Source organism: Lytechinus pictus, chromosome 5 (genome assembly GCF_037042905.1).
Source record: "Lytechinus pictus isolate F3 Inbred chromosome 5, Lp3.0, whole genome shotgun sequence".
NCBI lineage: Eukaryota > Metazoa > Echinodermata > Echinoidea > Temnopleuroida > Toxopneustidae > Lytechinus > Lytechinus pictus.
In genome coordinates this window covers 35543995-35559453 of record NC_087249.1, presented here as the reverse complement: position 1 = coordinate 35559453, position 15459 = coordinate 35543995, and the positions used below count along the sequence as shown (strand labels likewise).

The following is a 15459-nucleotide window of genomic DNA, read 5'->3' as shown; positions in this document are numbered from 1 at the left end:
AGCTACTGCTTGTGAGACTATTTGCTGCTTCTAGATGAATGGCTCTTGATGCCATACAAGTGAAAAGTACTCCATATCTTTTCACAATGCTTCTTTTTTCTTTGATGTTGAAAGGTCCAAAGAAGTCCACAGCACAGTATGTGAATGGGGGTGCCGGTTCTAGGCATTCTTTTGGCAGATCTGCCATCTTCTGTTGCTGCAATGGTCCTCCCATTTTTCTGCACAAGACACACTTTGATATGATACTGGAAACTGCAGAAGAACCACCAATCACCCAGTATCAATTTGTCTTAGTTGGTTAAGTGTGATTCCTCTTCCCATGTAGTTAACCTGCTCATGCTTGTGTCTTATGAGCAATGTCGTCATATGATAATTTCTCGGCATGATGACGGGATGCTTGATTTCGTCAGGTACGGCAGCTTTGTCGATTCGACCACCAACTCGCATGATACCATCACTGCCAATGTATGGATCTAGACGATATAGAGAACTGGTTGGCTTGATTTCACTGTTTCTCTTCCTTGCTGTCTGTCTGTCCTTTTGCTCACCAGAGCCTAAGTTGCGAAGTACCATCAATTCGTCACGAAAATGTTTTATCTGCAAGTTTCGGATTATTTCAGTTTCTGCTGCATCGACTTCTGCAACCGTCAAGATAACACGTTGGAGTGGACGGTTCAATTTAGGGCTTGTCTTCCTCTTCACTTCTCTCTTTCGTAGTTTACTTTTGAACATCATACATCATAACCACTCTCTTGGCACGTTGCCAGCTTGAGATATGCTGGAGGCGATTAATCTCGAAGTGGTTGGCTGTAGCAGTCATTGTAGACAAAGTAGACACATGTCTAACTTCTGGGTCATCTTTCTCACAGCTGGCTTTATACTGCTCTGTAGGAATTGAATTCTCCTTTCTCATGAAGAAACTTCGGTCCAACCAGCCAGCGGCTACTTTCAACGAGCTCCTTTGCTGTCATCCCTCGAGACGCCTCATCAGCAGGGTTGTCTTCTGTGTTCACATAAAACCATATTTTGGGGTTTGTCTCGTCATGTATCTGTTGCACCCTATTTGCCACGAAGACATGGAATCTTCTTGCTTCGTTACGAATGTAACCCAAGACCACTTGACTATCTGTCCAGAAGAATTCTTGAGGTTTAGCCACTGTCAATTCTTTCCTTAGAAATGTACTCATCTTTGCTGATACGGTGGCAGCCGTCAGTTCGAGTCTGGGAATAGTCATCTGTCTGAGTGGGGTTACTCTTGATTTGGCTGTCACGAGAGAGCAACACACTTTGTCCTCTTCATTCACCAGGCGAAGATAAGAGCACTGTCCGTAACCATCAAAACTTGCATCTGAAAAGTGATGTAACTCTGTACACTTTACCTTGCCGAAGTTTGGAGGCTTGTAGCATCTTCATGATCTTGGGACGTTTAGTTTCTCGAGTTCACTTATTTCAGATCTCCATTTCTCCCACTGTGGTCTGACGTCATCGGGTAAGGGGCTGTCCCAATCAAGTTTCCTTCTGCAGAGGTCCTTGAGTATCTGCTTTCCTCTCAGAGTCACTGGACTTGCAAGGCCGATAGGGTCATAAATTGAGCCAACAGTAGATAGAACTCCCCTCTAGTAAGCTCAATTCGGAACTGCAATGTATCACGCACCAGAATACACCTAATGCTCTCTCTATTGGTAATGGATCAACTTCTAGGTCCAAGTCAGCAATACCCTTAGCTCTGTCTTCGATAGGAAAACTCTGCAGAACCTCCTTATTATTAGACATTATCTTGTGTAATCTCAGTCCAGCTTTACTGCAGATTGCTTGGCTTGCTTTCATGGCACTCACGGCTTCATCTGGGGTTGCGACTGACTTAAGTCCGTCGTCGACATAGAAGTCATCTCGAATATACGAAGCTGCATCGGACCCAAACTCAGCTTCGCCGTCATCTGCTGCTTTCTTGAAGCCATAGTTAGCACATCCAGGTGAGCTAGTGGCGCCGAATAGGTGAACCTTCATCCTGTATTCGATCACGTCTTTGTTTGGGTCACCATCTTCCCACCACAAGAAACGGAGAAGGTCCCGATCTTCCTCCGACACGAATAATTGGTGAAACATTCCTTTGATGTCTCCAACGACAGCAACTTCTTCTTGACGGAACCTACACAGTACTCCAACTAAGCCATTTGTCAAGTCTGGTCCTTGTAGGAGGTTGTCATTGAGTGAGATTCCTTCACACTTTGCTGAGCAGTCGAAGACCACACGTATTTTCCCTGGCTTTTGGGGATGATAGACACCAGTATGGGGTACATAGTTTACCTTTCCTTGTTTGTAGTTAGAGGGAGCCCTTTCAGCACATGCTTCAAGCACATCTTTCATGAATTCTATGTAGTCTTCCATAAACTTTGGGTTCCTTCTAAATCTGGCATTTAGTTGCTTCCATCGGTTCTCTGCTACTTTGCGATTGTATGGTAGCGATGTGTTAGGCGTCTTGAGAGGGAGGGGCATCTCATAATGTCCGTCTGGTCGTTTCCTTATTTCTTTCTCCATGATTCGCAGGAACTTCTTGTCCTCCATTGAGAAAGACTGCCCTCCCATGTTTTCATCAGCAAAGTCCTTCTCGAGAATCGCAATTACTTTTTGCGGGCAGAGGATTTCTTTCGCTGTTGACGGGACTGCAAACTTCACGCTCTCACAACTTGTACTTTTGTTGCAAACAACAGCACCGGAACTTTCAGATGTCAGGCAGACTTTTCCAATAATTCCCCAACCTAGGAGAGATTTTTTAGCATAGGGGTCATCCTCCCCTCCAGTGATTACTTGTCGAGGCCGGATAGCTCTTGGGCAATCATTTCCGATCAAGAGTGACACATCAATGTTTCTATCATAGGGTATCATTTCATCCGCAACTTGACGTAGATGAGGCCAGTGATTTACCACCTCCTTCTTGGGTATTTGTGACCTGCTGGCTGGTATTTCCTGTCTTGCAAAGGCCACTTGTAGTTGAATTACATGCTCCTTATTATAGTCTTGTATCTCCAGACCCTTGATTTTCTTACTTTCGATGGTAGAACTTCCATGCATTGTTGTAAGCTGCAGATTTGTTGAAGCTCCCTTTACGACGAGTTTGTCACGCAGTTTCTCTGACATGTAGCTTACATTTGACTGATCATCAAGCACTGCATACACAAGGCACTCTTTACTTGGATTTTCTTGATGTCTCACCCAGACTGGAACAATCATACTATGATCTCTGCCGTTTTGATCCTGGATTGAGCATACTGTAGTACAGTTGGCAAAGCCTGCATGCTCAGTCTTCTTGGTAGCATAGTGTAGACAGGACAGATGGCGACCGCCACATTCCTTGCACGATCGTCGATCTTGGCACTCCTTGATACGATGACTATCCGTCATTCCACATCCCATGCACAGTCTCCGCTTGAAGAAGAATGCCTTTCGGTCATACATAGGCTTGCTGACGAAATCATCTAATTCATCTAGGGTATGGTCTTCCTTACACCAAGGACATTTTGCATAGCTTCCAATTTTCGTCCATTCCGAATTTACCCTCCTTCCATCTGTAGCGAAGGTTCTTGCTTTAGGACCAGTGGCGTAACAGGCGGGGGACAGGGGGGGGGGGGTGGCAAGCTGCCCCCCTGGCGGATTTCACCGGGAAAATAAAAGAAAAACGGGAAAAAGAAAGAAAAAGGAGGGAGAAAGAAAGGGAAAGGTGAAGAAAAGGGGAAAAGGAAAGGAGGAGAAGAAAAGGGAAAAAGCGAAAAGAAAACGAAGAAAACTTTTTTTAAATGGAAAAGGAAGGAAAGCGGGAAAATGTAAGAAAGAAGAACATTTGAGAAAGAACAAATCATTTTGAAATAGGCCTATGTATGCAATAGCATGATGGGAAATAAATCCAAAGATGACAAATTGACAAACAATAGCGGGAAACGAAGGTAGAAAGGAATTAGTCAAACACAGGGGCCGCGTAACGGTTATCAAAGGGGGGGGGGGGGGGCTGACCATGCAGAAAATCACAATCGTATGGTAATTTTTACGTGTTTGTACATGGTTTTGGGAAAAAGTGGGGGGCTGAAGCCCCCCCCCCCCGCGCTTCCGCGGCCCCTGAAACACAACCGGGCTGCCGATGATTGAAATTAAAGAGCGGGAAGAAAGATGGACTGCATACAACATTCTGCTATAAGCTTGCTAATTTTATGCAAATAAGCTATCTTTGCCCCATGCAAACCCCACGCAGTAGGGGCTCTTCAATTATAACCTTCAAATGGCTCTATAATGCTCCCCCCCCCCCGTTCAATCACGTTCACTCACTGGCATACAGGCGCGGGGGGGGGGGGCGGGATCTTGGTTCCACACCCTAGAGGAAATAAAAGAAATTATAGGAGACAACGTATAATTAAATGAATGGAAACAATGAAATGTGTTATTTGCTGAATATAATGGGAAAATCTATCACATTATTAGAATTTAATTTCAATAGGCAAATTTTTTCCAGCTCGCTTTTCACGCTGGCGACTATTTACAAATTTTCCCACATTGCTATGTTTTGCTCCCTCAAAATATTTGTTTCATTATGCAACTGGGTGAAATAAATGTGTTGTGTAAAAGCTATATTCTGTATTTGCCCGCGCTTTGATTAAAATAGCGGCAATCTGCGAGGTTTAAATGGCTTTGATATCAAGAAGTTCCGGGGGCTCCGCCCCGGACCACAACCGTACAGCACTGCGTATGGAAGGGATGGGCCTTGGCCCCAAAAGTTTTACAAACAAGAACAAAAAAGGAGGAAAGAAAAGCAAAGGAAAAGTGTAGGATATGATTTTATTTACTGAATATAATGTAAAAAAATAGCTCAAAGTTAGATTCTCAAGAAAAGGTGATTTTTTTTCGCTCGCTTCGCTCGCTCGGAACTTATAAAGCAGCTTTTTAGCACATGTGCTATACTCCGCCATCGGTTTTTTAATATTTGTTTTTACTCTTCACGCTACTGCCGCAAAGAATCCTGTTCACAGTGGCGTACAGACCACAAAATAAAGGAATCTATAGAGAGAAGAGTGAAATATATTTTTCTCTGGATATCATGTCAAAATCTATCACAAAATTTGATTTTTGTATTAAAAAGGTCAAATTTTTTGCTCGCTCGCTCGCTTCGCTCGCAACTTTTTTTAAAGATAAATTCTGCCCGATACGCAATATCTGGCCTTTCTTAAAATAGTCGCCTCATTACACCATTACGCCTGTTCATACCATGGTATGACCAGGAAATTTTTGGCTCTTGCCCCCCTGGCCACCGACCCCTGTTACGCCGCTGTTTAGGACCCAATGCTTTAAGACTTCTCGAGGTTTCTCTAAGGCCTGCAAGTTCAGGGATGTTGGCCTTGTTAGCTGCCCTTCTCACAAACTCTTCGAACTTTGAGAATGATGGATATTCTTGTTGGTCGATGTTTTCTCTTTGACGGTCAATCTCTTCTCTCCATCTTCCTTCGAGAAATACAGGTAGTTTCTTCAGAAGTTTGGCATTCTCCTGTGGATAATCTAAGATTCCAAGAGATTTTACTGATTGCTTTGCTGCCTTTTCCTAGGAAATCTGCGAACTCCATCAAACCATTGCAATCCTTTGGTCCTATCTTTGGCCAGGCGGCGAGTTTATTCATGTAGGCTGTGCTAACGATGCTTGGATTTCCATATCTCTCACTTATGAGACTCATCGCGCTTTCATAGCCATCTTCACTTCCTATCAGCATGAAATGCTGGACGACATCCTTTGGTTTTCCTGTTACATAATTATTCAGGTACATCAACTTTGTGGTAGATCGCATTGGCTTGCTATCTATCATAATTAGGAATGCATGCTTCCACATTGGGTAGGTCATGGGGTCTCCATTAAAGATGGGAACGTCTATCTTAGGTAGCTGAAGAGATGCCGACATTTCCTGATTAGCGGCACATTGTTGGAGACTTACATTGCCGAGCTAATTAACACATTTGTCCAATGATTTGGCAATCTGCTCCCGTCCTGTCTGTTGGGTAGAAGGTACTTGGAAATTCTGCGGCGACTGCCCCGCTACAAGATTTGGAGGAGGCGTTACATTTGCCTCGCATGACTTCAGAAATCTCTCCAGATCAGTTTCTTTATTGACATAAAGTCCTTCCAATAGGGATGATTTCTCCAATCCATTCTCCTTTCCAAATTCTTCCAGCACTTCTAACTTAGCTTCGTTTTCTGCGAGTTATATCTCGCAGACTAATGCTTCTTGCATCTCTTCGTATGCTTCTTGTGCCATCTTGGCTTTTCTTTCCATTTCCTTTACTTTCTTTCGTGGACCTGGGAACGATTTTTTCAGTGGGGGTGCTGAAATCTCTCCTCAAAGGTGGGGGGGGGGGGAGGAGGGGACACAATTGAGTTTTCCATAATTACACATACACCTCTGAGGGCACCACACACACACACCCACCAACCCCCCCCACACACACACATATACAGTGCGTCCCACAAAAAACGAAACCGAGATTTATCGATGATTTATCATAACTTAATCGCAAATACAATAGACAAATGACCTATCATTTTAAAGCTTACAATCCCCTCTTTCATCTGAAATTACTTAGATTATTTCTCATTCACGCATGAGTGAGCAAAAACAATTTGAAAAGGGGATACCAAAAAGTCACTTGGCGGGCCGTATCTGGGTTAAAAAAAAAAAAAATTAAATGTTCAATGTCTGCTCTTTAATTTGATACCTTAATTACAGAAAATGGTCACGAAATAACAAAGTTCTGGTTATTTGAAATAAGGCTTGAATTTTAATAATTTCATAAAATGAAGATGTTTTACAGGCCAGCGTTCAAACTCACTCGACACTCCGTTTTGTTGACGATCAGCCATGCATTAAGTCTTTTGTTACCGTGCGATAGCTTCTGTGTGAAACCGGTGAAAACACGTTTATTTAATGAAATTATGGAAATACAAGCATTGTTTCGAGGGATCATAACTTTTGTACTACTTGACCATTTTCTGTGATTTAGGTATCAAAGAAAAGAGAAGATATTGAACTTTTTAGTCATGTGATTTTCTTTTTGAAATCTCCATTTCTCCCACTGTGGTCTGACGTCATCGGGTAAGGGGCTGTCCCAATCAAGTTTCCTTCTGCAGAGGTCCTTGAGTATCTGCTTTCCTCTCAGAGTCACTGGACTTGCAAGGCCGATAGGGTCATAAATTGAGCCAACAGTAGATAGAACTCCCCTCTAGTAAGCTCAATTCGGAACTGCAATGTATCACGCACCAGAATACACCTAATGCTCTCTCTATTGGTAATGGATCAACTTCTAGGTCCAAGTCAGCAATACCCTTAGCTCTGTCTTCGATAGGAAAACTCTGCAGAACCTCCTTATTATTAGACATTATCTTGTGTAATCTCAGTCCAGCTTTACTGCAGATTGCTTGGCTTGCTTTCATGGCACTCACGGCTTCATCTGGGGTTGCGACTGACTTAAGTCCGTCGTCGACATAGAAGTCATCTCGAATATACGAAGCTGCATCGGACCCAAACTCAGCTTCGCCGTCATCTGCTGCTTTCTTGAAGCCATAGTTAGCACATCCAGGTGAGCTAGTGGCGCCGAATAGGTGAACCTTCATCCTGTATTCGATCACGTCTTTGTTTGGGTCACCATCTTCCCACCACAAGAAACGGAGAAGGTCCCGATCTTCCTCCGACACGAATAATTGGTGAAACATTCCTTTGATGTCTCCAACGACAGCAACTTCTTCTTGACGGAACCTACACAGTACTCCAACTAAGCCATTTGTCAAGTCTGGTCCTTGTAGGAGGTTGTCATTGAGTGAGATTCCTTCACACTTTGCTGAGCAGTCGAAGACCACACGTATTTTCCCTGGCTTTTGGGGATGATAGACACCAGTATGGGGTACATAGTTTACCTTTCCTTGTTTGTAGTTAGAGGGAGCCCTTTCAGCACATGCTTCAAGCACATCTTTCATGAATTCTATGTAGTCTTCCATAAACTTTGGGTTCCTTCTAAATCTGGCATTTAGTTGCTTCCATCGGTTCTCTGCTACTTTGCGATTGTATGGTAGCGATGTGTTAGGCGTCTTGAGAGGGAGGGGCATCTCATAATGTCCGTCTGGTCGTTTCCTTATTTCTTTCTCCATGATTCGCAGGAACTTCTTGTCCTCCATTGAGAAAGACTGCCCTCCCATGTTTTCATCAGCAAAGTCCTTCTCGAGAATCGCAATTACTTTTTGCGGGCAGAGGATTTCTTTCGCTGTTGACGGGACTGCAAACTTCACGCTCTCACAACTTGTACTTTTGTTGCAAACAACAGCACCGGAACTTTCAGATGTCAGGCAGACTTTTCCAATAATTCCCCAACCTAGGAGAGATTTTTTAGCATAGGGGTCATCCTCCCCTCCAGTGATTACTTGTCGAGGCCGGATAGCTCTTGGGCAATCATTTCCGATCAAGAGTGACACATCAATGTTTCTATCATAGGGTATCATTTCATCCGCAACTTGACGTAGATGAGGCCAGTGATTTACCACCTCCTTCTTGGGTATTTGTGACCTGCTGGCTGGTATTTCCTGTCTTGCAAAGGCCACTTGTAGTTGAATTACATGCTCCTTATTATAGTCTTGTATCTCCAGACCCTTGATTTTCTTACTTTCGATGGTAGAACTTCCATGCATTGTTGTAAGCTGCAGATTTGTTGAAGCTCCCTTTACGACGAGTTTGTCACGCAGTTTCTCTGACATGTAGCTTACATTTGACTGATCATCAAGCACTGCATACACAAGGCACTCTTTACTTGGATTTTCTTGATGTCTCACCCAGACTGGAACAATCATACTATGATCTCTGCCGTTTTGATCCTGGATTGAGCATACTGTAGTACAGTTGGCAAAGCCTGCATGCTCAGTCTTCTTGGTAGCATAGTGTAGACAGGACAGATGGCGACCGCCACATTCCTTGCACGATCGTCGATCTTGGCACTCCTTGATACGATGACTATCCGTCATTCCACATCCCATGCACAGTCTCCGCTTGAAGAAGAATGCCTTTCGGTCATACATAGGCTTGCTGACGAAATCATCTAATTCATCTAGGGTATGGTCTTCCTTACACCAAGGACATTTTGCATAGCTTCCAATTTTCGTCCATTCCGAATTTACCCTCCTTCCATCTGTAGCGAAGGTTCTTGCTTTAGGACCAGTGGCGTAACAGGCGGGGGACAGGGGGGGGGGGGGTGGCAAGCTGCCCCCCTGGCGGATTTCACCGGGAAAATAAAAGAAAAACGGGAAAAAGAAAGAAAAAGGAGGGAGAAAGAAAGGGAAAGGTGAAGAAAAGGGGAAAAGGAAAGGAGGAGAAGAAAAGGGAAAAAGCGAAAAGAAAACGAAGAAAACTTTTTTTAAATGGAAAAGGAAGGAAAGCGGGAAAATGTAAGAAAGAAGAACATTTGAGAAAGAACAAATCATTTTGAAATAGGCCTATGTATGCAATAGCATGATGGGAAATAAATCCAAAGATGACAAATTGACAAACAATAGCGGGAAACGAAGGTAGAAAGGAATTAGTCAAACACAGGGGCCGCGTAACGGTTATCAAAGGGGGGGGGGCTGACCATGCAGAAAATCACAATCGTATGGTAATTTTTACGTGTTTGTACATGGTTTTGGGAAAAAGTGGGGGGCTGAAGCCCCCCCCCCCCGCGCTTCCGCGGCCCCTGAAACACAACCGGGCTGCCGATGATTGAAATTAAAGAGCGGGAAGAAAGATGGACTGCATACAACATTCTGCTATAAGCTTGCTAATTTTATGCAAATAAGCTATCTTTGCCCCATGCAAACCCCACGCAGTAGGGGCTCTTCATTTATAACCTTCAAATGGCTCTATAATGCTCCCCCCCCCCCCGTTCAATCACGTTCACTCACTGGCATACAGGCGCGGGGGGGGGGGGGCGGGATCTTGGTTCCACACCCTAGAGGAAATAAAAGAAATTATAGGAGACAACGTATAATTAAATGAATGGAAACAATGAAATGTGTTATTTGCTGAATATAATGGGAAAATCTATCACATTATTAGAATTTAATTTCAATAGGCAAATTTTTTCCAGCTCGCTTTTCACGCTGGCGACTATTTACAAATTTTCCCACATTGCTATGTTTTGCTCCCTCAAAATATTTGTTTCATTATGCAACTGGGTGAAATAAATGTGTTGTGTAAAAGCTATATTCTGTATTTGCCCGCGCTTTGATTAAAATAGCGGCAATCTGCGAGGTTTAAATGGCTTTGATATCAAGAAGTTCCGGGGGCTCCGCCCCGGACCACAACCGTACAGCACTGCGTATGGAAGGGATGGGCCTTGGCCCCAAAAGTTTTACAAACAAGAACAAAAAAGGAGGAAAGAAAAGCAAAGGAAAAGTGTAGGATATGATTTTATTTACTGAATATAATGTAAAAAAATAGCTCAAAGTTAGATTCTCAAGAAAAGGTGATTTTTTTTCGCTCGCTTCGCTCGCTCGGAACTTATAAAGCAGCTTTTTAGCACATGTGCTATACTCCGCCATCGGTTTTTTAATATTTGTTTTTACTCTTCACGCTACTGCCGCAAAGAATCCTGTTCACAGTGGCGTACAGACCACAAAATAAAGGAATCTATAGAGAGAAGAGTGAAATATATTTTTCTCTGGATATCATGTCAAAATCTATCACAAAATTTGATTTTTGTATTAAAAAGGTCAAATTTTTTGCTCGCTCGCTCGCTTCGCTCGCAACTTTTTTTAAAGATAAATTCTGCCCGATACGCAATATCTGGCCTTTCTTAAAATAGTCGCCTCATTACACCATTACGCCTGTTCATACCATGGTATGACCAGGAAATTTTTGGCTCTTGCCCCCCTGGCCACCGACCCCTGTTACGCCGCTGTTTAGGACCCAATGCTTTAAGACTTCTCGAGGTTTCTCTAAGGCCTGCAAGTTCAGGGATGTTGGCCTTGTTAGCTGCCCTTCTCACAAACTCTTCGAACTTTGAGAATGATGGATATTCTTGTTGGTCGATGTTTTCTCTTTGACGGTCAATCTCTTCTCTCCATCTTCCTTCGAGAAATACAGGTAGTTTCTTCAGAAGTTTGGCATTCTCCTGTGGATAATCTAAGATTCCAAGAGATTTTACTGATTGCTTTGCTGCCTTTTCCTAGGAAATCTGCGAACTCCATCAAACCATTGCAATCCTTTGGTCCTATCTTTGGCCAGGCGGCGAGTTTATTCATGTAGGCTGTGCTAACGATGCTTGGATTTCCATATCTCTCACTTATGAGACTCATCGCGCTTTCATAGCCATCTTCACTTCCTATCAGCATGAAATGCTGGACGACATCCTTTGGTTTTCCTGTTACATAATTATTCAGGTACATCAACTTTGTGGTAGATCGCATTGGCTTGCTATCTATCATAATTAGGAATGCATGCTTCCACATTGGGTAGGTCATGGGGTCTCCATTAAAGATGGGAACGTCTATCTTAGGTAGCTGAAGAGATGCCGACATTTCCTGATTAGCGGCACATTGTTGGAGACTTACATTGCCGAGCTAATTAACACATTTGTCCAATGATTTGGCAATCTGCTCCCGTCCTGTCTGTTGGGTAGAAGGTACTTGGAAATTCTGCGGCGACTGCCCCGCTACAAGATTTGGAGGAGGCGTTACATTTGCCTCGCATGACTTCAGAAATCTCTCCAGATCAGTTTCTTTATTGACATAAAGTCCTTCCAATAGGGATGATTTCTCCAATCCATTCTCCTTTCCAAATTCTTCCAGCACTTCTAACTTAGCTTCGTTTTCTGCGAGTTATATCTCGCAGACTAATGCTTCTTGCATCTCTTCCTATGCTTCTTGTGCCATCTTGGCTTTTCTTTCCATTTCCTTTACTTTCTTTCGTGGACCTGGGAACGATTTTTTCAGTGGGGGTGCTGAAATCTCTCCTCAAAGGTGGGGGGGGGGAGGAGGGGACACAATTGAGTTTTCCATAATTACACATACACCTCTGAGGGCACCACACACACACACCCACCAACCCCCCCCACACACACACATATACAGTGCGTCCCACAAAAAACGAAACCGAGATTTATCGATGATTTATCATAACTTAATCGCAAATACAATAGACAAATGACCTATCATTTTAAAGCTTACAATCCCCTCTTTCATCTGAAATTACTTAGATTATTTCTCATTCACGCATGAGTGAGCAAAAACAATTTGAAAAGGGGATACCAAAAAGTCACTTGGCGGGCCGTATCTGGGTTAAAAAAAAAAAAAATTAAATGTTCAATGTCTGCTCTTTAATTTGATACCTTAATTACAGAAAATGGTCACGAAATAACAAAGTTCTGGTTATTTGAAATAAGGCTTGAATTTTAATAATTTCATAAAATGAAGATGTTTTACAGGCCAGCGTTCAAACTCACTCGACACTCCGTTTTGTTGACGATCAGCCATGCATTAAGTCTTTTGTTACCGTGCGATAGCTTCTGTGTGAAACCGGTGAAAACACGTTTATTTAATGAAATTATGGAAATACAAGCATTGTTTCGAGGGATCATAACTTTTGTACTACTTGACCATTTTCTGTGATTTAGGTATCAAAGAAAAGAGAAGATATTGAACTTTTTAGTCATGTGATTTTCTTTTTGAAATTCAGACACCCCCCGCCAAATGAGTTTTTGGCATCCTTTCTTCAAATTGTTTTTGCTCAATTATGCGTGAATGAGGAATAATCTAAGTAATACCAGATGAAAGAGGAGATTCTAAGCTTTACATTGGTAGGTCATTTGTCTATTTCATTTATGATTAAGTTATGATAAATCATCGGTAAATCTCGGTTTCGTTTTTTCTGGGACGCACTGTATATATATATATATATATATATATATATATATTTATATATATATATACATACATACATATATATGACAGTCACTTCTTAGCTTTCTAAGAACATAGATATATAACTCGAGCGCGAAGCGCGAGCCATTTTTTTTGTTAAAGGACTGTTTGCAGTTACCCATTAAGACGATACATATATCAACAATCAAATAATGCGAGCGGAGCTGAAAAAATTGACATTCCGACCTAAATACTGGACATTCTAAGCACTTTTTGCATTAATGAACAGGATAGGTAGGATAGGTTAATAACTATACAATTGATGCGAGCGCGAAGCACGAGCGGACACAAAATTGAGATTTCAGACCAAAAAAAACGAGACATTCTAAGCACTTTTCTAATAATGAAGAGGATAGGTATACAACTATACAATTGATGCGAGCGCGAAGCGCGAGCGGAAACAAAATTGAGATTTCAGACCCCCAAAACGAGACATTCCAAGCACTTTTCTAATAATGAAGAGGATAGGTATATACACTGGCGTAAATCCCGGGGGGGATGGGGGGGATATATCCCCCCCACTTTTCGAGGAGGGGGGATGGCCTGTACAAACATCCCCCCCACTTTTTACGAAAGAAATGAAAAAAAATCACAAGAGATAATTGTTTTATTGGTGAAAATTCTTCCTAAAATAAATACCGTTTAACAAATAAAACAATATTATTGAATCATAAAATGCAAATAAAGAGCCATTTCACCATTTCCAAACGAAATACATATGTCCTTATTATAACATTGAATAGAAACCCCTGTTTCTTCCAATTCATATATGTTGGGGTCTTTGGGAAGGGATTAACATGGAATGTCAAAAAATTTTGAATGTAATCTCTAATAAAACCATTAAACCATCATGGGGTAAAAAAAGATAATAATATTGGAGGGGTATTTGCCATATGGACATACAGTGGCGTAACTACGGGGGGCATGGGGGGCACATCCCCCCCCCCCCATCGGCTGACAAAAAAAAAACGGGGAAAGGGGGAAAGGAGAAAAAAGGGAGAAAGGAAGAGAAACGTAGTGGGAAAGAAGAAAATATTCATTATAATGTTATATTATATCATAATTATGTTATGTTACATTACAACTTTATGAAACATAATTTGCCCAGCGCCTACGTCTTTTTTTATTGTTCCTGGTGCTCGCATTGTCTGTTTAACGAGATATATAATCCTGTTGTACTAAAACATCCCGTTTTCAAGTCAATATAAACCAAATATATTTCCTAGCACTTGAGTTATCATTGTTTTATGTAGTGACATATGCTTCTTTTTCATGACTCAAAAGTGATTGCCCCATGTTAAGGTCTTCTTATATATGAAACATTTCCTGTCCGTGATTACGTTCGCACTAGTGGATTGGTGAGATATGTCTGCTCTTCATGAATTCCTAAAATCAGTCCTTAAAATGTCCCTTCTGATCTGAATATCGAAAATTTTCAGCTCGCGCTTCGCGCTCGCATCATTTGGTTAATGAAATACGTATGGTCCTAGTTAATTCCTACAAAGAAACCTTAGAATGCCCCACTTCAGGTCTGAATTATCTAAGTTTTCAGGTCGCGCTTCGCGCGCGCATTGTTTAGCGAGACAGGTACCTATCATGATTATATTGTCCCTTTTTAGGTGTGAATAGAAAAAATTTCAGCTCGCGCTTCGCGCTCGCATTATTTGATCAGTGAGATACATATCCGTTTAATGACATTGTCCTTAAAATGTCTCTATTAGGTCAGTATAACTGGCAACTTAGCGCGCTTCGCGCACTCACTTAGTGATTCAAAAAATTTACTGGTGCCCCCCTCCCCAATGCCGTGACCCACGGTACGCCACTGTGGACATATCAATGACAATTCCTTGCATATCTAAAAACATGATTGCAAAAAAATGCCAAAATATTTCAGTCATCCCCCCCACCCATCAACACGGATTTACGCCAGTGGGTATATAACTATACAATTGATGCGAGCGCGAAGCGCGAGCGGAAATAAAAATGAGATTCCATACCTAAAAACGGGACATCTTAAGCACTTTTCTAATCATGAACAGGATAAGTATATAACTATACAATTGATGCGAGCGCAAAGCACGAGCGGAAACAAAATTGAGACTTCAGACCTATAATTGGGACATTCTATCCATGTTTTGTAAATCAAGAAAATGATGGGTAATTGGATATATTCTTACATTAATAGTGTGAGCGCGAAGCGCGAGCAGAAATTTTTTGATATTCTGATCTGAAACTCCACACTAAATGTAATATGGTTTGAACAGATAAAGAAAAATCAGACGAACATAGGAATAAAGATTTGATCAAAATCCGACAAGGAATATCAAAGTTATTGCATTTTAAAGATTAGCATTATTCCGGTGAAACAGTTTTAAGCATGTCTTCATTAATATTCAATGAGCAAACTGATGATGTCATATCCCCACTTGTTATTTTGTATTTTATGATATAAAATTAGGTTTATATAATATTTTCCCTTCAAGAACCAAAAACAG

At 41.9% G+C, this 15459-nt stretch overlaps 3 protein-coding genes across 3 annotated transcripts; all 3 read right to left on the bottom strand.

Annotated features, from left to right (window-relative positions):
- Positions 1 to 875: 875 nt before the first annotated feature.
- Positions 876 to 1235, bottom strand: LOC129261477 (uncharacterized). Its single transcript, XM_054899536.2, has one exon. The coding sequence runs from the start codon at positions 1233 to 1235 to the stop codon at positions 876 to 878; it is 360 nt and encodes a 119-aa protein (XP_054755511.2).
- A 346-nt stretch (positions 1236 to 1581) lies between these two features.
- Positions 1582 to 3456, bottom strand: LOC135154170 (uncharacterized). The gene has a single exon (XM_064099479.1). The coding sequence runs from the start codon at positions 3454 to 3456 to the stop codon at positions 1582 to 1584; it is 1875 nt and encodes a 624-aa protein (XP_063955549.1).
- Positions 3457 to 7213: 3757 nt separating this feature from the next.
- LOC129261478 (uncharacterized) lies at positions 7214 to 9088 on the bottom strand. Its single transcript, XM_054899538.2, has one exon. It carries the CDS (start codon positions 9086 to 9088, stop codon positions 7214 to 7216), a length of 1875 nt encoding a protein of 624 aa, XP_054755513.2.
- Positions 9089 to 15459: the final 6371 nt, after the last annotated feature.